This window comes from Apteryx rowi, unplaced genomic scaffold (genome assembly GCF_003343035.1).
Source record: "Apteryx rowi isolate R43461 unplaced genomic scaffold, aptRow1 scaffold_61, whole genome shotgun sequence".
NCBI lineage: Eukaryota > Metazoa > Chordata > Aves > Apterygiformes > Apterygidae > Apteryx > Apteryx rowi.
Window position 1 is genome coordinate 589,512 of NW_020450883.1, and position 21,256 is coordinate 610,767.

The following is a 21,256-nucleotide window of genomic DNA, read 5'->3' on the forward strand; positions in this document are numbered from 1 at the left end:
CCCGCCGCCGCCGGGGATGGCGCTCTGTGAGCCGCCCCCCGCCCCGCTGCGGATGCGTGGGTTTGAATCCAAACGGATCGCCTCGGGCTGCATCCGCTTCGCCAAGCGGCGCGGCCTTTAAGGCCGCCTTACGTACGCCGCGGGGTGTAGACCGTGCTCGAGTAGTCGGGGCGGGCGCGCATATAAACTGAGAGAGAAGGTATCGGATGCGTGGTGTATTTCTGGGATAGGGACTCTTCAGGACGGGGCTTGTTACAACAGATGACTGTTGTGGTGTTAACTTAAGCTGAGTGATGCAAGGCAGTGAGGTTCTGCCTTAAAACAAGACAGCCATAAGAATTAAAAATTTGCTGTTAACTCTCGCTAAGGGGTGGTCATTAGAAACTAAATACTAAGTCTAGGTTTTGAAGCCGTAGTCTGAAACATGCTTCAAGCCAATAGCGAATGCATAGATTTTTTTTGTGTGTGTGTGTGTTACAGTGATTGATGAGAAGGAGTGTTTCTGAGGGAGCACATGTCTGTCAAGACCGTTACAGATAATCTCATGTTTCTCTGAGGAGGCTAAATGCAAGCATCGGTCTTGAAGTTGTATAACTTGCTTAGCTTTGTGCTGTGCCTGTGCCAGCATACCTCTTCCTTCAGTACAGAGCTTGGTGTGAAACACAGTTTGTGTGATAAGCAGGGGAAATGAGCCTGTATTGAGCTGTGCTTTTCTACGTTGTCTGTTGGTAGCCAGACCAATTATCTTGAATATGTGGATTTTAGTCAACAGTTGTCTTACTTTAAAAGTAGAATAGTAAAATATTATAGATGAAGCTGTCTATGTGAGCAGCATTTATTAGCTTAGTGTTTAGTTTATGCAGTTTAGAATACAGCTGGGATGGTGTTCAGTAAAGCTAGAGTAATAGAGTTTTTTTTTTTTAAATAGCTTCTCTGATTCTGGAATTATTTATATCTATTTTCTTGTAATTATTGTAATTATTTCTGAAGCTTCCTTGATGATTTTGGATCATTTGTTTTGATCCTATGGTGCTAGTGAGTAGAAAAAAGGTCAGAAGGATTGCTCTTACACAACTAAAACTGGGCACAGAGAATTAGCAAAGGAGAATGTAAACAGCTGCAGCTCTCCCAGGGATGTGATAAAAGCAAATGGAATAAAAAGTGCCTCTCAATTAAATGTGAGGTGAAAAAAAAGCAATATATTGAGCTTAAAGAACATGGAAAAAATGGGAAGATTTCTGCATTTAGCGGGTAAAAAACACTGTCTAGTCCACATGTTCTTTTCCTATTTTATCAGTTTAGCAGTCAGTATGGTTAAGTCTGTATGGTTTTCTAGTGGAACTGTGATTGTACTACTGAGTACCGCTTGTAATCTGTCTGGGAATTCATAGAGATGCTTTGCAGGTGATGGATACAGGCAGACTGACTGAACATGTAGCTTTCTTCTCAAAAAAGGGAGATGTATGAGGTTATAAACTGTGGCTCACTTAGGTTTTTGTACCCTTATGGGCTGAATTTCAAAAACTTCATGTTCTTAGCTTGTGGTAAATGTGAGAACAGCTTAAGCTAAGATTTTAGGCTGAGCACCTTTGCATTTGAGTTGGACCAAGAGTGTCTGCAGCCAGTTAATGTAGTTCACCTGGTATACTGTAGTTTGTTGTTGTCTGAGCTTCAAAGTTAAATGTAGGACCTTAAGTACATGATATTTCATACTCCTGTTCTTAAGGGTTAAAATACCCTACAACTACTGATGAAGAACCTAGTGTTGTGGTCAGTGTAGTGCTTTGTATTACTCATCTTTCCTAGTGAAKCCAGGAAAACCACTACATGATTGAACAGATTGGTTCTAGTTTTTCACTTGCACTGCTAGGAGGACCTGCTGTGCTGAAGAACAAGCAAGACGGTCACACTGTAACTTACACCATTTGGACTGTGAGGGCACCCTGGATTCCCTGAGGATCAATTTCTCTGTAGAACTAAATAATTGCATATCAGCTGGACAAGTCAAGTCATTCTATAGATTTTCTGAGGATTGGCTATAGCAGTGTGTGTGTAGTTCTTTACTGTGGTATAATAAGCTAGCCTACAGTTAGCCGGAGAACTGTATTGAACACAGAAATGTGTAGTGAAATGTTTCTTGCTTTCTTTAGTGGGGGGGGGGGAAGATCATCAGCTGGAGGGAGTTTCCTGGAGGAACACAAATATTTCTCTATGCTGGAGTAAATAATGACATACACTTGCTACACTCTAAAACATTAGGTGGGAATGTTATAAATGTATCATTAAGTGTTAACTTAGTAAACTGGTACGTTACAGTGTATTGTGTGTGGAGTTGGTCTGAAGATGACAAAAGTAAAACAAGCCAATCTGACTTTTGGCAGAATGTTCTCTGTCCTAGCTGGAAAACTTGTAGCACTTTTTAATAAGAATAGTTAAATTCTCAGTATTCATTAATGAAAGTGAAGGGTATCTTAGAAAGTGAAGGAGATTTTAGAGTAGGTGGATTTTCTGCATCTTGACCCAGCGGAGCAGACTTTCTAAGGAACTAAGATGTCATTGTGGGATTTCCAGCTTTAAGTTACAATGGTGGAAAAAATAAGCAGTAAAAATATATTGAGGTTTCAGTTTGAAAACTTGCCACAGAACTTAAGGTTATCCATAAGACCACATGTATATTAATTTGAACTTCTGTCTTGCACAGGACTAAACCTGCRCACTATTGTACTTCAGTAGCCTGCGCTTTTAAGTGGTAGCTATAAAAGCCCTTAGAGCAGTATGTATTGTTTATGGAACATAAAAATAATACAATCTTATTTTGACTTTTTCCTTCATCCTCTCCCATGCCCTTGGAATTTGAATTCAGTGAAAATTTACACAACTATTTTTTATTAAAGAAATTATCATCTCAGTTTGCTTTCCATAGCACTTACCAGAGGAATAGGGAAGAATGGCCCATACATTTCTTCTGAGTACAGGTATGAGGGAGGCAGTGATAGAAATTGCTTGTAAGTTATGTTGTTTGTGAAAAAGATACTCCAAACCTGTTTCATGGAAGATTGAAGTCAGCAGGTGGAAGTGGTAGTATTGAAGTTATTTAATTGCTTAGTGTCAGAATGAAATTGAAGTAAGACAGCAAATCAGATTTATTCCTTTAGAAGAAGGGAAGCTGAACTCTTATGTACAGGAAAATATGGTAGCATGTATCTTTTTAGTTACTTGTGCAAGTTGACTCTAAGTATAGTTTGTCAGGCCCGTGCTGCAATATCCAACTCTTTAAGGTTTTGTTTCTGTAGACTTAACTGAAAAGATGGAGCGTAGAAGAAATGGAAGGGCTTAAGTTTTACTTGAGAGCATCCTTGTGGTAAAGCAGCTTCAGTGGAACACACAATTATAAATCTGACTGTAGGACATGCCTTGGTTTACCTACAGCCTTTCCTATACAAGACCTCTCTAGCTTCTGCTGTCTTGACCTGACATGTGAATAGTAGATAGAATGTCATAAACTTAAGCTTCCAAACTTCAGGCCTGTTATCTGTGTATTTAAAAACCTTTTAAATACTTAGACCTTGGTTGAATTCCCTGAAAGATAGAAAAGTATTATTTGTGGAGGCTTGCCCCGAAGAGTGGGAGTACCAAGCCTATTCATAAAACAATTGAGTTTCTTAACACAATCTTTTCCTAGCTTTATTTTCTTAGAGAATTATAAACACTTTTGGCCGAACCTGTCCAAAACCCGTCTGCTTGAGGCAGAATCTGAATGTGAGAAATCTTCAACTTGAGCAGCTAAAGTTTCATGTCTTGGAGAAATAATTTCCAACTGTCTTAGAAAGGAAGTGATTGGCATTCTTTGATGAAGCTGGTAGTGCTGCTATAACTGGATAAAAGAGAGAAATCTGGGGTCTTCAGGGCAGATAAGACTACATCCCAAAATTCTTGAAACGTTCATAGTGTGTGCTTCAGATTGACTTGTTAATAGGGCTACCAGTCTTAATAACAGGGTATTTATAGCTTTATATAATAATTTTGGATGTATTTATCCAAATCAGCTTCTTGCTACATTTTCATTATAGAGTTATTAGTGGAGCTTAGCAATCCTTGGTATATGTTACTCAAAATGCCTAAACAAACTGCAGGAAGATCTTCAGTATATGAAAGCAGTATTCTTTATACTAATTTGTAGGTATGGCTTTAATATTAGGAAGCTGAAAAAGCAGAATCAATGCAACCTGTAGGAAATGACAGCCTGCGTTAAGGGTATGTTTTGTGGCCTGTAAATTTATTTATGTAAACTAGGTATGATAGTTTAGCACTTGTGGTTTTCTTAACTTAATTTGGAAGCTGTTGCAAATTGCATGTTTCCAAGAAAAACTTAAATGCAAAACAAACTTGATGCGTGCCCTAGACTGACAATTGGCTGATGAGAATTGCCTGACAGTGATGAAATATGATGAAATATTGATATAGTTTATATTGATGGAAATTGTCTTGAGATGGTTCCTTTCTTTAAAAGCTGTTAATTAGATCTCCATTCCTAATCATTTAACTGTTAATTATGCTAAAATAACTGCCCTCACATACTTGGTTCTTCCTTGTATTTTTTTAGACTTTTGTCATTGATTACAGAAGGTCAGATAATAACTAGTTCTTCATTACAGGTATCCTTACAAGCTGCAGATAGTCATTTGCTCTCCCTGGCACCACTGTTGCTGAACTTCAGTTGCCTGTGCTATAGGAGTCCATTCCATCATACAGGAGGTACCTGACAGCTCTAATCTAATCAGCACAAAGAAGTCTTTCCATGCTTCTAAGGATTCCCATGCACCTTTATATTTTGGCATACATTTTTGTTACAAAAGTGTCAGGTAAGACTCAATATGAGACAGAAGACACCTTGAACTTTTTCTTTTTTTTTTTTCCCCCCTTCCTCCCCCTAGTCGGAAGACTGCTTAGAATTGCTGAAGAAAAGAAGACTTGTTTCCCTAACTTTTTCTTCCAGCTAGGAGTTAATGAGCAAATGTTCCTTTAATGGGATTGAGAATTGCATCTGAGAAGAATGTGTCATATCAAAATAAAACTTGTTTTGCATCTCACCCAGTAATAAAGGAAGAAATACTCTCCAAAACAATAAATTTCTTATTGAAAAGTTTAACTTGGAAGAGTTGCAGACTTGAATCTTATAGAGCGTCTGTCGTTGCTTGAGACTGAGGATGACTGCCTTCAACTTGATATTCTGTTTATGTCAAGGAATCGTTTCTTGCACCTCTTGGCTTTCAGCTGTTTTTATCTTGGCACTAATCTTGTGCACTGGAAGCTTTTTTTGGACTATAGTTAGTCCAAACAGAAAGGTAAAATGTTTTAGCACTGCCTGTGCACTATGCAAAAAATTCTGTAGTAATGGTGTAAAGAGCACTGTTTTGTTGGAGAGTGTGGTCTTAAACTTAGGCTTCTCTACTTATCATTATTATAGAACTTCTGGAAAAGTATGATTTTTTTTTTTTAAAGAAAATTAGCTATGTTGATTAAGTACCAAGATGACTAGTGAACATTTATAATGGTGTCTGTCCTGAAGTAGATGTGTAGTTCATGACAGTGTCAGCAACAGGGTACTATAATTTCCTAGGTTGTGTGACTTTGTGTAGCTTTATAATACAGCTTGCCAAACATTCTCTCTGTGTACAGAGTTGAACAAGGACAGTGTATTCACACAACTTGTGCTCTGTTCAAACTGACTGTTGTCACTATAACTCCAGAAAAGGCTTTCTTAAATATTGGAAGTTTCATGTTCTTCCTTGGTAGGAGTTCTTCTTGCTTTAAAATTTGCAGCGAGTGCTGTGGGAGTTCTGTAGAACACAGGTGCCTATCTAGAGTCTGATTTATTGGGAGTAAGACATTTGATATCTTTTGATATCATGACTACCTTTTTTTGAGTCAAGGGCAGATCATTAGCTGTTGTATGATGTACATACAGTCAAAAGAGAGCACTGTCTCTGATTTAAAAACTAATTGATGTTTAATTGTTGGTGTGATTTGGTGGTGTAGTGGTCACATCTTCAAGCATTCTTGTAGGCTGCTTTGAAATGTGAACCTCTTGGGAAGAAGAGTGACACAACTGAATCTGATTTGGGCCATGTTCTCCAAAGGGTAATTTTTTTGTTTGGTTGTTGTAGTTCTTAAAATGTTATGATTTACCCGTGTTTGTTCTTGAGCGATATGGATCCAGATCTGTCTGAGAGATTCCTTGTCCAGATGTTCCATCTACTGATGTAGTCTATTCTGAAAAGAGTATTAAGGGAGAGCAAGCAAGACAGAGCAATGATTTTAATTTTTTTTATTGTTGAGTAAATTCTTCCTCCTGAAATTGAGGGGGTGATCTGCCATCCTAATCTGTCCATTTTTAACAACAACCCACTAAGTCCAAGCTATAAGAACTAAAAAGTTAGTACAAATCTTCAAGAACATATAATCAGTGATAGGATTTCTAATGAAACTGTGTATGTTGAAGTGCTTTTAGTGGCAAGCAAAAATCACAAGGTTGTAAAATCTCAGTCCCTTTCTGCTTGGATTCTGCATTCATTGAAGAGCTTGTTATGGATTAAAAGATGAAACGATGAAAAGCRTTGATGAAGGGCAACCTCAGCCCCTAAGATTAAGGTTATTAATGTTATTTTTTTAAGGTTAACCTTAAGGTTATAACTAAACCTTTATTGTAGTTAATTGTTGTATGAGACTGATAGGTGCTTCTGTTCAGATCTATGCTTAAAATGCCAGCAGCAAGGAGGATGGAAATTAGAGGGAATCATTTGTAGGTCCTAAGCAAAAAAAACAGGACCAGGGTCTCGTTATGACTACACAGTGCATATGCAAAAACCTAGCTAAATATGGAGCCCATCTGATAAAGCCCATATGCAGTTTAAAACCATGTCTTCTAAGGAGGTGAGACAGGGAGTCACTAAACCTCCTGGATGTGCAGTCTGCTTGAAGATGCTTGGTTGGGGTTATTTGCTTTTTTTATTCATGTATTATAATGGATTGTTGGAGTTTCATTCTGTAAGCCTAGGAATACCTTTCTGGACCATCAAAAATTGCTGATACATTACTTTCAAAAATGTCACTGACAGAGGTAGAACTGTCCCATGTGCAAATGCAAAAGGAGATGGAAAGTTTTAACAGAATGACCTAAAGACAAAATGTTTTTTGATGAAGCAGCCTGTATGTGAATTGGAACATCTGCTGTTAATACTAGAGATTCTTGAGAACAAAGTGGACCTCCTGGAGCTACAAAGACTTTCAGATAGCACATCTTAAACATTCCAATTCATGAAAAGATATATATAAAGGTATAAAGATTCCTTTATACGGTCAGCTACTAAATCTCCTTTCATTTAATTTTTATCTCTGTAGGAGATGAGATAACAGCACTTCTTTAGGAAATAGTTCCAGTACACAGTTCTTTTAAAAACTTGACATGGTACATGCAGCCTCTGGATGTGGTTAATGCCAGTTTAAAAACTCTAGAATCCTAAAGCATTCCCTTCAGGTACTAGATGAATCAAGGTCTAGGCTACAGTTTTCCTTATGCAATAAAAAAATATTGTTCAGGTTCTCTTTCTGTTTTGAAAATATAAGTAAAACTGAGCAGACTTTGCCAACTGCATGAGCTAAATGTGTAATGTAGTCTACTAAAGGCTACTGAAATTTTCTTGATTTGAGTTGGTCCCACTGTTACATACTTAAAAGCTGGTTTTGAATTTTTTTTACGAGTTTGCCAGAGAAACTGGTTGCAGATGTGTTTGAATGCTTACCTTAGATGACCAGACCTCCAGTGTCCAAGATGATGTTGAGATCTAGAATTGAAGTCTGATTTCCTTTTTTGAATAAAGGATGACTTTTAGTCCTATCAAAAGTAGGCAATTCTATCGATTTGGCAGTGATGCCAGCCCAGAGTCATTTCTAAGTCATGGGCTTTTCTTCTTTAGTCTTGTTAAACTCAGGAATCCACTGAAGCACTCTTGAAATGATAGGAAAAAAAGATAGCTCTTGACTGGTACACAAAATTGCAGCATTTGGCCAATGTGTTAAGACACTCGTGTAAAGACAGTTGCATAAAGTCACTCTTGACAAGAAGAAAACCATTCCTGACAGTGTTCAGCAGGGAACTCTCCATGCAACATGCTCTGGATTTCAGATGTCTTGAAGTGTTAACTTCTGGAAAATATTACATGAAAGTCACAGTTCCATCAGCCCTCTTCCATGGAGGAAGAACAAGGTTTGTATGCAAGTCTTGAGACTGAGAACAGTAGAAATTCTGGAAGTTCACTTTACTTCCTTTCCATGAGTACTCAACAGGAGGTTCTGGATTCTTCTGGTTTGTTCCTGTAAACAACCCTTAACTAGGTTTTATTTACTGAAATTTAACTTGAAGTTGTTTACCCTTATGTGTTTTCTGTTCAAGAAACTTGTTTCGGGGACCATATTATGCCTATGCAGAGTAAAGATTGATGTCACTTGATTTTCTGACTTCTTTAATTTAAAAAATAAAAAAGCTCTACTGTATTCCGTGTAGAATCTTTCATCTTTATTGCTAAGTCTAGGTACTGCTCTAGTTCTTGGAAAAGAAAACCTCAGAAGATGCTTAAAGGCACTTCTGTAAGTGATTAAAGTTCTTGATTGTTAGGTGGAATGACTGGATTAAGGTGACCCAGGAATTTATCCTCTTGGATCACACTGTAAGATAAAAACAGTAGGTAATGTATTCTTAAGAGTTTTTCTGCAATGAAAGCATGCTTTCTTGGGAGGTTTCTGTAGGGGCTGTATAACCCATAATAAAATGAACTGTGCTTCTGCTGGGACTTATAGGCAAATTAATATGATAATTAGTGAACCACTTGTCAGGCCTTTTTTGGAAGTAATGCAGTATTATTTTATGGCACTCTGCATGGTCATTCATGTTTGTATAAGTGCAGCTTCTGCATCCTTCTAAGTCATTTATGGCCTGATGTTACAAGACAGAGGTCTTCTAACAGTGGTAGTAAGTAGGTACCAATTCCAGTATTGCATTGCTACAGCTCCCCTTGTGTAGTGTGAGCACAGTGTTGTATTGCCTTAAGTATTTATAATAACCTGCTCTAGAAGTGCTTTGTAATTGATAGCCTATACAAAACTTGAACTAGGAGAATATATTTGCAGGATGTAATCTGTTTCTGTGCTTATGGATTTAGTGTATTTAGTGTATTGAAAGAGATAGTTTTGGTATATACCAGAAATCCAACTGCTCTTTGATGATACTCTGTTCAAAATGCTCTTAGAACCATGCCAGTCATTAAAAGGAAGAAAAACTGGAAAAGAAATCTACTTCTATGGAAACAAGTGCTTTTTTTTTTTTTTTTAATAAATGAAATTGCCTTTCAGTTATTCTTGCTCTGGTACATTAGAAATTAATCACTGACTTGCATGAGATACAGCTTGACTATCTAGTGTTTACCTGACAACTTTTGTTCATAATTTGCATTTATACACTTGTGAATGACAAGTGTCCTTAAAAACACTTAGTTAATTATCAGATGATCTTATGTAATGTTTTTGTTTGTTTTACTTAGTACACTGACTGGGCAAACATATTCTCAGGGAATCTTCTCAATGTCTTTGAACAAAGTTCATCCCATTCTGCTGCGTATATAGTTACATAAATAACCATTGTTAGAAGTGAACATTCCATGAAGCTGATTGGGGAGCARTCATTCAGCACCTGTTCCCACAAATTGCCTGACTGATTTTGATGAAACTTTCTACAATTCTGGGCTGAATATTTAATTTGTCTGTGGAGTTATTTGGGACTTGATTTAGTCATGCTTTCATGAATGTTGGTGACATAGTAAGGCAATGTTTGCTGAGAATAAGAGCTTTTTAGCAAGAAATACTGTATTCCAAGGTGGATTTAAAATGCCATCTGGGTGTTGAAAGGAAAGTATCACACTTTATTCTCCCCCCACCCCCCTCAGCTTGTTCATATCCAAACATAGTGCTAGATCCTGAATTTTCTGCATCTGACACTGCTTTAGTACAACTTGGAAAGTCATTTTACAGTGCCTGGCCAACTTGGAACAGAGTAGGAGGTATTATCTTAACTGGAGGGAGGGATACACTGGAGAGCCTTACGTGGATGTCACTGTTTCCTTGCTGTAATAGGCTTTGAGGATATCGCCTTACTGACTAGGATGCCATTGTAATATTAACAAGTAATAAATCAAGTCAATAATTCAAGAAACCACATCTTATAGTTTGTCTGTCTTTCTGTTGCGGAGTACTTCAAACACTGATTTTCCAGCTTCACAGAATGGTTGAGGTTAGAATGGACCTCTGGAGATCATCTAGTCCCATCCACTGCTCATATAGGGTCAACTAGAGCAGGTTGCCCAGGACCCTGTTTAGAAGGCTTTTGAATATCTCCCGGAAGGGAGACTCTACAGCCTCTTTGGGCAACCTCTTCCAGTGCTCTGTCAACCTCACAGTAAAGAAGTTTTTCCTTAAGTTCAGACAAAACTTCCTGTGTTTCAACTTGTGCCCATTACCTCTTGTCCTATCACTGGACACCCCTGGGAAGAGTCTGGCTCTGTCTTCTTTACACCCTCCCTTCAGATGTTAAAATGCRTTGATAAGATTCCCCCCTCAGCCTTCTCTTCTCCAGACTGGACAGGCCAAGCTCTCTCAGCCTTTCCCCATAGGAGAGATGTTCCACTCCCCTAATCATCTTTGTAGCCCTCTGCTGGACTCTCTCCAGTAGTGCCATGTCTCTCTTGTACTGGGGAGCCCAGAACTGGACCCAGCACTCCAGATGTGGCCTCACCAGGGCTGAGTAGAGGGGGATGATCACCTCCTTTTACCTCTTGGCAATGCTCTTCCTAATGCAACCCAGGACAGCATTGGCCTTCTTGGCCACAAGGGCACATTACTGGCTCATGGTCACCTTATTGTCCACCAGGTCTCCCAGGTCCTTTTCTGCAGAGCTGCTTTCTGGCAAGGGGGGCCTGTACTCCGGCTGGGGCCTGAACTGGTATGTGGGGTTATTCCTTCTCGGGGCAGGGTTTGGAACTTCCCTTTGTTGAACTTCATGAGGTTTCTCTCCGCCCATCTCTCCAGCCTGTTACGGTCCCTCTGGCAGCACAGCCTTGTGGTGTACCAGCCACTCCTCACAGCTCTGTATCATTAGCAAACTTGCTGAGGGTGCACTCTGTCCCTTCATGCAGGTCATTGATGAACAAGTTGAACAAGACTGGGCCCAGTACCGACCCCTGGGGGTACACTGCTAGCTACAGGCCTCCAACTAGACTTTGCCCCACTGGTCACAACCCTCTGAGCTCTGCTGTTCAGCTGGTTCTCAATCCACCTCACTGTCTGCTCATCTAGCCCACACTTCCTGAGCTTGCCCTTGAGGATGTTGTGGGAGACAGTGCTGAAAGCTTTCCTGAAGTCAAGGTAGACAACATCCACTGCTCTCCCCTCATCTACCCGGGCAGTCATTCCATCAGAGAAGGCTATCAGATTGGTTAGGCATGATTTCCCCTTGGTGACTCCATGCTAACCACTCCTGATCACCTTCTTATCCTTCATATGCTTGGAAATGGTATCCAGGATTAGCTGCTCGTGTCCATGTCTCTCTTGTACTGTGGACCCCTGGATGGGACCCAGCACTCCAGGTGTGTCGCACCAGTGCTGAACAGAGGGGAAGGAATACCTCCCTCCACCTGCTGGCAATACTGTGCATGATGCAGCTCAGGCTACCATTGGCCTTCTTCACCACAAGGGTGCCTTGCTGGCTTATGGTCACGTTGTTACCCCCAGGTTCTTCTCTGCAAAGCTGCTTTCCAGCAGGTCAGTCTGCTTCTGTTACTCTTAGTGTTTTAACTGTCAGTGATGCAGGGTGCGGATATACTTGTAGATACACACATTAGTTATTTTAAGTCAGATAGCACATGAACTTGATTTTGCCAATTACATTTTGTATATCTCCACTTTGTCCCCAGAAGTGGGCACTGTTGCGAAGTAGCTGACTTGGTGTAAATGTATACCTTTGCTGATATTCTAGGAACTTATTTTTGCTCCTACTATAAACAGATATTCTTTCCCTGAATATGCTGCCAGACACCACATCCTGCTTCATCTGAAGTGTGCTTGCAGCAGTTTTATCTCTGTTGCTGTGCTTCCAGACTTAAACATGACATCACTAGCCACAAAATAGTCTGTGGTCATAAAACATTCCTGCCTAGAAGACTGATGTTAGAAAAAAAATAAACCCCAACCCTTGGGCAGAGAACAGAACACCAGTTCCCTGTAAACTGGTATAGTAAATTAAACAACCTTGCAGTCATCAGCTTAGTCTGCTAAGCATTAAGCTAGTGTTAATCAGAGCTGGCTGACTGTGAAGGAATCTGTAGTTTGTGCATGGTGGTGCATGTGTGGATCACTGCAGAAGGCTTCTTCCTAGTCAAGGCCTAGCTTAGGTAAGCATGTCTGGCTTTCTGAATATGTTAAATGTAACTGTTCCTGGACAGATTACCTAACTTTTTCAAGTCTTCTTTCTTTGCCTCTTCCCTCTTCTGTGAATGGAAGGGATACGGTAGTGGACTGAGTACATAACTTACTTTGCAGTCATAACTGATGAACATATCACATTGACTAAACTCAGGGTATTCTTAGCTGAGTGTTAACACTGGACAGCTTCTAATGAGACTTCTCTATGAAGCATAGCTGGGAACCAGAAGTCTGACTGCTACCCTCTGTAATGGGGGTATTTTAGGATAATTAAATCTCCCCTCCCATATAAGTATTATATTTACTGTATCAAAACTACATCAATTAGATGGTGGGTTTTTTTGGCAGGTATATAAAGAAACAAAACTAAAACATTGCTTAAGTTCTCTTAAGTCATTGTAGTGCTTTTAAARATATACTTGATTCTAACAACTGAAGACCCATCTGAGTTTTCTTTCTGTTGGGTCTACCGTTTATTGAAACTCAGAGGAGAGTAGCTTTCAGTTAAGATGAACAAGCATTTCCAAGTAAAAATGACGCAGTCACTTGAATGAGTAAGCAGTGATTTGTTTTTTGTGGGCTTCAGCTGAGCTGATTTGTAGCAATAATTCTGTGTAATTGCATTGATAAAAGTGAAAAATGTTATGTAACAGGACTACCTGAGCTGTAACTTGACTATTTAAGCAAGAATGAAAATAAAGATGCACTAGCAGGTCTCTTAGTATTTTCATAAGTCATTTTATGGTATGCAACAGCCAGTCTGATTAAAATTCTAGTCTTGTATATAACCATTTACCAGGAAGAGTCTTCTAAGAAACATCATGGGTTGGGATTTTGTAGATAGAGAAGAAATACCAACTAATCTGTTCTTGACACCTTTCCACTTCAATGCAATGCCTAGATGGGCTATAGGAAAATGACACTTTCAAGTGTCAGGCAGGTCACTACCTCTGACTGTTTCTCTCTGGTCCTGGCTTAATTTCTTGATTTCTGCAGTACCAGGGCTACTATTTGCAGAGGTCTACAGATAGAAGGATTGCATACATTTGGCAGCTACATTTTGAACTCTGTATAGGAGATTCAAAAGTACAGGTGATCATGTGCATGGAACAGTGAAGATAAAACTAAGTCAGCACTAAGATGTCTAGCAGTCTATAGTCCTGACCTTGCATCTTTTTGAAAGCTTGCGTAGCGAAGTAGTAAATAAAGGAGTCCTTGCCATGTACAAAAAATGCACTCATAGGGCTACAAAAACATTTGTGTACACATGGTTAAAAAGGTATCAAAGAATATGAACAAGTGCTGTGGCAGGAGGGGAAAGGTTGCTTAAACATACTTAAGTAGCTTAACTACTCAGTATGAAACCCTAGCCTAAAGCTCCTGGCATATGAGGCAACACTGGCAGTCACTTCTAGAATAACAGTTGCTTAAGGTTTCCATTTAAAGACCTGTGTTCAGATGATAAAGTTAGAACTGTTTGTACTGAAGATTTTAATGCTGTATCTGCTGCATGTTGAAATGGTTTGAAAACTTTCAGCTCAGCAAGGGTCATCCCTGTAGCTGTTGAGCAGACCTGGCGCTGTTGTTCCATTGTAGTGCTGTTGCAGCACTACAAAGCATCGTCACTAATCTTTTTCTCTGTGTTTAGTTTTGCTGACTTTTGGCTACTGCATGACCAAAGAGTGGAATTAATGCCAGGAGACTTCAATTTGTGATTTTACTGCACTTACTGTTGCTTTCAGGGAATGCAGACTTAATCAAATATAGACTGATGACTGAAGCTGATGAAGTTGTCTTTATATTGAAACATAGTAGGAGAACTTTTGTTTGCACATCTCAGCTGTGGGTACAAAACAGTAGGGAGTGTAATTTGCTACACAGATCTTAAATTCACAACGGGGACAGCTGACTTCTTTTTTTGAGTGTCAGACAGTTTGTGTTCATAATTGTCCTTTACCCTTTTGAGATCTTTCTCAAAAGAGGGGATGGAGGCAGAAAGAAACTTCCAGTCTACTTTTGTCTGTCCTGAGATAGCTTGAATGTGGCAGAAAACCACATTTGTGAGAAGCTGAAAAATTCCTTCTTACTTTATCTTTCTTGCTGCTCCCTCCTTTTTCTTCTTGAATTGATAGTCTATGTTTTGATGAAAAAATAGATCTGTTTGAAAAGATTCCTAAGACAGTGGTGATGAAAACAGTACCTGTTCTCCTGAGAAAAGGTCAAGGAGTTTTTTGTTGCAAAAATATTTTTGGAATTGGGTAGGAGGTTTTTGGGGAGATTGTTTTTTTTAAGTTATGTACTTCTTTCTCCTCTTCCATCACAGCATGAAGAAAAATGTAGCTACTGAAATTCTAGTTTGAAGTTCGAAGAAATGCATCAAACCTTTTGATAAGTTAGATATTCTCTACTTCAAAGATGCTGAAGGCCGTTAAGAGTATTTAACTGAAATGCCATGCTCACTACTCTCTGTGTTTTTCCTCTCTCATGTCAAACAACTTGACAGTTGTTTTGTGAATTTGTTAGTTTCATTGTGGGTAGGTAAGATTATCAAGTAATTTAAGGATAATAACTGGTAATTCAAAGACAGATATGATTGAAAAATTCACTCATAGTCTTGTGTTCTGCAGRAACTGATTGCATCTGAAATTTGCAGAGTTACTATGAAGTTATTTGAAGGAAAACAGCATTGTGCCTGTTTTTCTTCTGTTTTATAATAGCTTTTTAACTGATCAGTTAGGTTATTTTTGATGAATGAAGTTTTATGTTTGATGCTTCTTGGAAGGAAACTGACTAAATCTGGAATAATGTTTTTGAATGCTCTCAATTTAGGAGAGTTCCTTGTGTAAACTTGAAGGCCCTGTACATATTTCTGGTGTTGCTTCTGTCTAACTCTAATTGCTCTTGCACAATATTTTCAGATCTTAGGGTTCTGAAAAGTAAATGAAGTTATGTGGGTATGAGGTTTTTATATCTAGATGTTTTATTTGGGAAAGAGTTTGCAAAACTCTAGGGAAATGTCTAGTACTGAGTTGCTTTTTAGAAAAGGTGGGGAAAGAGTGAATTGTGAAATTATGTAGCTATAAGGTACCCAATGCAATGACTGTTATTAAAAAATTTTCACTTTAATTATTGCATATATAGTATAAGAGGCAATGTAGGTCCTGTGTGTGTTTTGATTAGAAAATGACTGCAGTAGCTCAGATACCAGTCCATAATAAAAGCATCCAAAGTCTGTAAAGATATCTGTTTCTAATTTTAAGCCTGTGAGTGATGTCATTGGATGAAATTGTGGCCAGAGTTAACTTGATGGGAGTTTGTTGCTGAGTTTACTCAAGATACAGGATTTTATATCTACCTGAAATAGATGCCTCTTGAAATAGATGCATCTTGAAAATAATAATTTTGAAGCAAATTTCTGATCTATATGATTATTGTCTTTAAAAGGAAGATTTGGAACCTGCCTATTTACCTCGAGGTAGAATTTTACAAGTATCTTTTTCTCTTGACAGCTGGAGGATGGACACACTTTATTTGACTACAATGTCGGACTAAATGACATAGTTCAGCTTTTGATACGTTCTGAATCTGAAGCACCTACCACCGCTTCTGGTACAGATCAGGATGGAGAGGTGAACCCCTGTGCTGTTTCCAACTGTAAGAACAAAGTCAAAAAAACAACAGGTAGTGGATCACCCAGTCAGCCATCTACATCATCTCGCTCATTTCTAATTGATCCTGGCATTGGATTGTACAAGGTATGTGTAAACTATGAATGTTGGGACCTTATCTCATACCTGGCAGTTTAATTTTATTGTCTAAAAAAGCCTGTATCCTTATTACTCGCTTTCGTGATTGACTTTAAATTTGACCTCAGTGGAAGTGGACTGAGCTTAGGTAGGTATCTCTGCAGTTCCCTGAAGCTTCACTGATAGATGCATTCCACAAATTAAAGAGATGTTAACTGAGGTAATTATTTAAATTAATTTAGGAATTTATTTAAGAAATATAATTACTTTATGCCTAAATAAGGCAGGCTGACTCTTGCAGACTCATTGGAGTGTCTCTACACCAGTCTCACTAGTGTTGCAGGTTACAGGAGGGCTCATAATCTCCTACACAATGCTGGCAGTATTCTCTAATACTCTCTAGTATTCTTCAATAACTTTTGAAGCACCTCTGAAGTATAAATAACTTTCTATAAACAGAGGTAGCCAGTGCAAAAATCTGTGGAAAAAATCTAGTTTCACCCTATTTATTTATTTTCAAGCTTGCTAGTGTTGTCCATTAGAAGAAACTGAGAGAGCAGTGATAAAAATTGCTGTTTGCATCAAGTAGGATAAATGTCTTAGAACAGTGTGAGGAGAGAATTCAAAGAGGACTCCTTAACTGATCTCACATGAATAGTAAGTTGTATATTTGAGAGCTCTTGGCTGGAATTAATAGTTGCAGTTGTGCTTGTTTGTGGATCTAAACAGTCCAGGGAAAATGAAAATACATGTTTTAATCTGAAGTCTACCAGTGCGGTATTAGAACAAGATAGATTATGGAAATACATGCTGCTTTTTAATTATATGTGATGCAGTAATTGATTTTTTTTGTAGTTTGTTTAGGAATCATGTATATTATATTTATTGTTAGTTTTGTACCTCATTGGATTTTACCATATTATCAGGTAGGATTGCACCAGAGTACCCTAAGTTTAATTTAAACAGAAAATGGGCAATTTCTGGATTGCTAAATAGCTGGCTCTTTTGCAGGATTTCTATATAAAGGGAATGGTAGCACTTCATCTGCTTTTCAGGTGTTTCTCTCAGGTAAGAAATATCAATAACAGTGATTATTTTGCTAGAGAGTGTCCAAAATTACAGAAAAAGAAAAGGAGGCTATGATTGCTATACCTGTACAATTTTGTATGAGTTAGAGGAATGTTCTTATTTAGATCCATCATCCTGATATAAAGCTGTCTTAGTTTCATGTAAACTCTTACTCGATGTTTCGGGTATTTAGGGCAAGTAATAATTTACTCATTCTCTGTTCCAGCAGCATTTTGTGCAAGGAGTTTTATAGTTCCCTCTCTAAGGAAGCAGGGAGTCAGAAAATCAGCAGATTAAGTACAATGACATGAGCTTACAGGCATCCTCTTCTCTTGTCCCCTCTCCCACCATTTCTTACAGTAGAAATAAACCCATTTCTTTAGCTCTTATGCTTTACCATTTGCACTCCTTACTAATTAATTGCAATATGAGAAATAATGAGGGAGAAAATTGGGGAGCTGGAAGGCTGCAAGAGAAGGTGGATTGATCAAAGGAAAGGAACATTAAAATGCATATTTTCAAGAATGCTAACAGTGATATCAGCTTATCTCTTAGCTGTCTTAGTTAGCTTTAAAACATGAAACAAAACAAGGGATGGTGAGATTGGATAAGGTATTCAAGAAAACTCTTTCTGTTAAGTCAGCTGAAAATTTTGCCATCTCTAATACTAGGGACCTAACACTTCCTCCTTTCTTTTCCATGACTTCATGATGGAAATTACAGATTAGTGATAATTAAATTATTGCTAGGTGGTTAAAATAGTGACCTAAGCAGATTTCCTGTGTGTGGTTTCTGCATGTTACATAAATCAGAATGCCTTACCTGGTAGCATATTCCAATTGCACATGGTAACTGATACTAGCATGGGTCCTGAAGGACTGATAGTGGGTGGAACCATGTTCAACTCCTGTTCCTCGTCATTGAGACTGAGAATTGTTAATGGTGTCTGGTTTAAGAACTGGGTTACTATTAGCTCTTTGTAAGCAATATTAAACAATAATTGGTTTTAATTAAAGATTCAGTTTTGACTACAGCCCAAGATTTTCTCTAGAAAAGTTATAAAGCCTGCTTGAGAATGTGAAGGGGAAACATGCACACTTCAAATTGAGCTTTGGCTTTTCTAACCCTATTCCTGTGTGCCTAAGTAATGCTACTATGACTCCTCCCTTGTAGCCTGTCCTTGCTGTACCTGTTGTATTCCTGCTTTTGGCATTGAAGATCAGTCATGGATAYGCTGCTTAGCCAAGCTAGTGTCCTGATATGTCTCATGTCCTGATATGGCTCATTTTCCTGAGTGTGGATATGGACCCTCCTAGTGCTAGGAGGAGGCTCTCCTTAAAAACATGTCAGCTCTCTTGAGCTCCTTTGCCAGTTAGGGCTGCCTTCCACAGGATTCCACCTACCAGTTCCTTGACTAAGCTGAGGTCTGCTCTCCTGAAGTCCCCCTATTCTGTTATTTGCCTTCATCAGTCCCCTTCAGGATCCTGATCTCACTACAGCCAAGGCTGTCACTGATGATCATGTTCCCAACAAGTTCTTCTTGTCTGGGAAGATTTGGTGACAAGTTCAGCAAAGCGCCACCCTTGGCTGGCCCTCTGGCATCTAGATTAAGAAGATGCCCTGACACCCTCCAGAAGCCTCCTGGATTGTTTGCATACCACTGTGTGGTAAAGTATGCAAAGGGCAACAAAAAGAGCTTTTATTGTTACAAACAGTCAAAGTATAAACAAAGAAAATGTGGATTCATTGCTGAGTGGGGCAGGTGATTTAGTGACAACAGATGCAGATAAGGCTGAGGTGTTCCATGCCTTCTTTGTATTGGTCTTCAATGAAGTGTTGCGCCTAAAGAAAGTGTTTGGGGAGGAAAGGGGCTACCAGTAGAGGGACAGGGATCTCTTGAGACATCTTGAAGGATACCCTTCCGTGTGACTGGCTGGGATGTATGTATTCAAGGGTGTGGGGAGAGCGGGCTGATGTCATTGTAAGGCTGAAAGGTCATGAAGATTGGGTAAGGTCTCTGATGGCTGGAGAAGGCAAAAGCTGCACTTGTCTTCAAAAAAAGGCAAGAGGGACCATCCAGGCAGCTATAGGCTGGTCAGTTTCACTTGGTTCTCTGGAAAAATCAATCATGGAATAGTCCTCTTGGAAGCTCTTTCTGGATAATGAAGAAGGTGATAATTTGGAATAGCCAGAATGGATTTTTTTAAGGGTAAGTCATGCTTGACTAGTGTGACTGTCGTTATTATGAAATGACTGGATCTGTGGATGAGGGAAGGATATGAATGTTGTCTACCTTCATTTTAGCAAAGCTATGGTTTTCTACAGTATCCTTGTTTTAAGTGGGCCACTGTGGTCAGGATAGGTGGAATACTAAAGAGGTGAAAAACTGGCAGGATTGTTGGGCTCAGCGTAGTGGTTAATGTTTCATAGTCTACCTGGAGGCTTGTTTCAAGTGGGGTTCCTCAAGTCTCTGTCCTGGGACCTGTCCTGTTTAATATCTTTATTAGTGGCATAGAGGGGAAGACAAAATACACTTTCAGCAAGTTTGTGAACAAGAGCAAGGTGGGGGGTGTAGCTGGCATGAGGGCAGGTCTGCCATTCAGAAGGATCTAGATGGGCTGGAGGAATGGGCTGACAGGATCTTTATGAAATGCAAAGTCCTGCACTTGGGGTGAGCTAACCCCCTCCAGTGACACAGACTGGGGCATTGACTCCCCACCTGGGGAATGGCTTTGTTGTAGGGGGACCTGGGGTTGCTGGACAGTTGGCTAACACATGAGTCAGCAGTGTACCATAGCAGCACTGGAGGCTAACAGTGTATCAACAGGAACTGGGCTGTATCAACAGGAGCATGGCCAGTAGATTGAGGGAAGTGATTATTCTTCTTTACTTGTAACTTGCTRTGCAACATACTGCATCTAGTTTTGGGTGCTTTAGTACAAGAAAGACATTGATAAACTTAACAAGTTCAGCAGAGTGTCATCGAGACTGTTGAGGTGGAAGCATGTGACTATCTCAGAGAGGCTGAGACTTGTTTAGCCTGGAAACCAGAACGTTTGAGGGGACTTTCCAATACCTACAAAGAGGTTACTTTGAAGACAAAGCCAGGCTTTTTACTGATGTGTGGAACAGAAGGATGAAACACAATTGTTTGGCATTAAAAAGGAGAGATTCTGACTGGTTATAATGAAAAAAAAAAAACTATTAGGATAATGAGATGCTGGAACAGGTTGCTTAGAGAGGTTGTGAAATCTCTATCCTTGGAGGTTTTCAAGATGCAGCAACCATAAAAAGCCCAGGACAAACTGACCTGAGTTCAGTGCTGATCTTGCTTTGAGCAGGAGTTTGGAGTGGAAACCACCTGAAGTCCTTTCAACCTCAATGCCCGATGGAGATTAGGTTATATTATTCCCTTTTTGTTTTTTTTCTTCTTACTTACACCATACCTCTTTCTCTTGTTAGGCACTGCATGGACTGTTTTTTCTTACATCACATTTTGGAACCATGGTTTTATATGTTGCCTGTTTTGCTTTTTTGGTTTTCTAATGTCTTGTAATTTCTTTAATTTCTTTGTTTCATGGCTCCTTGCATTAGCCATACAAGCCCACTTGCATTCACTACCTTTCCTTCTGCCCCTCGGACCTTTTTAATTTCAAGATTCTCTCTGTGAAGAAATAAAATGGAGTCTGTTGGGGTTTTTTCCTCTGCATATGTATGTATGTGTATATTTATGACTCTGTACTTGCACATAATGTTTTTATTTAATTATTAAAGCTATGCTTGCTCATTTTATTTGGTAATAATGAGCTTGCACTATTGGTTTGATTGAACTGAAAATTTATTGTCTTTTGCATATGTCCCACTGAATATTCAGTTACTATGGAAATTTGCTGATACTGAGTTGCATGCTGTTG

The 21,256-nt window shown here is 39.1% G+C and overlaps 1 protein-coding gene across 6 annotated transcripts in view; it reads left to right on the forward strand.

The window, feature by feature from the left end:
* Positions 1 to 21,256, forward strand: part of UHRF2 (ubiquitin like with PHD and ring finger domains 2) — a 94,074-nt gene that overhangs the window by 1,571 nt on the left and 71,247 nt on the right. For 3 of the 6 annotated variants that reach the window (XR_003256310.1, XM_026083552.1, XM_026083553.1), the window contains exons 2-3: positions 16,038 to 16,283; positions 17,286 to 17,342. Coding sequence is in view for 5 of the 6 variants with exons in the window: in XM_026083552.1 (XP_025939337.1) it covers positions 16,038 to 16,283; positions 17,286 to 17,342 (303 nt within the window). In the remaining variant the exon portion in view is untranslated. Of the gene's footprint in view, positions 1 to 4,655; positions 5,346 to 16,037; positions 16,284 to 17,285; positions 17,343 to 21,256 lie in introns of all 6 variants that reach the window. The other 3 variants (XM_026083556.1, XM_026083557.1, XM_026083555.1) reach the window with 2 other exon arrangements.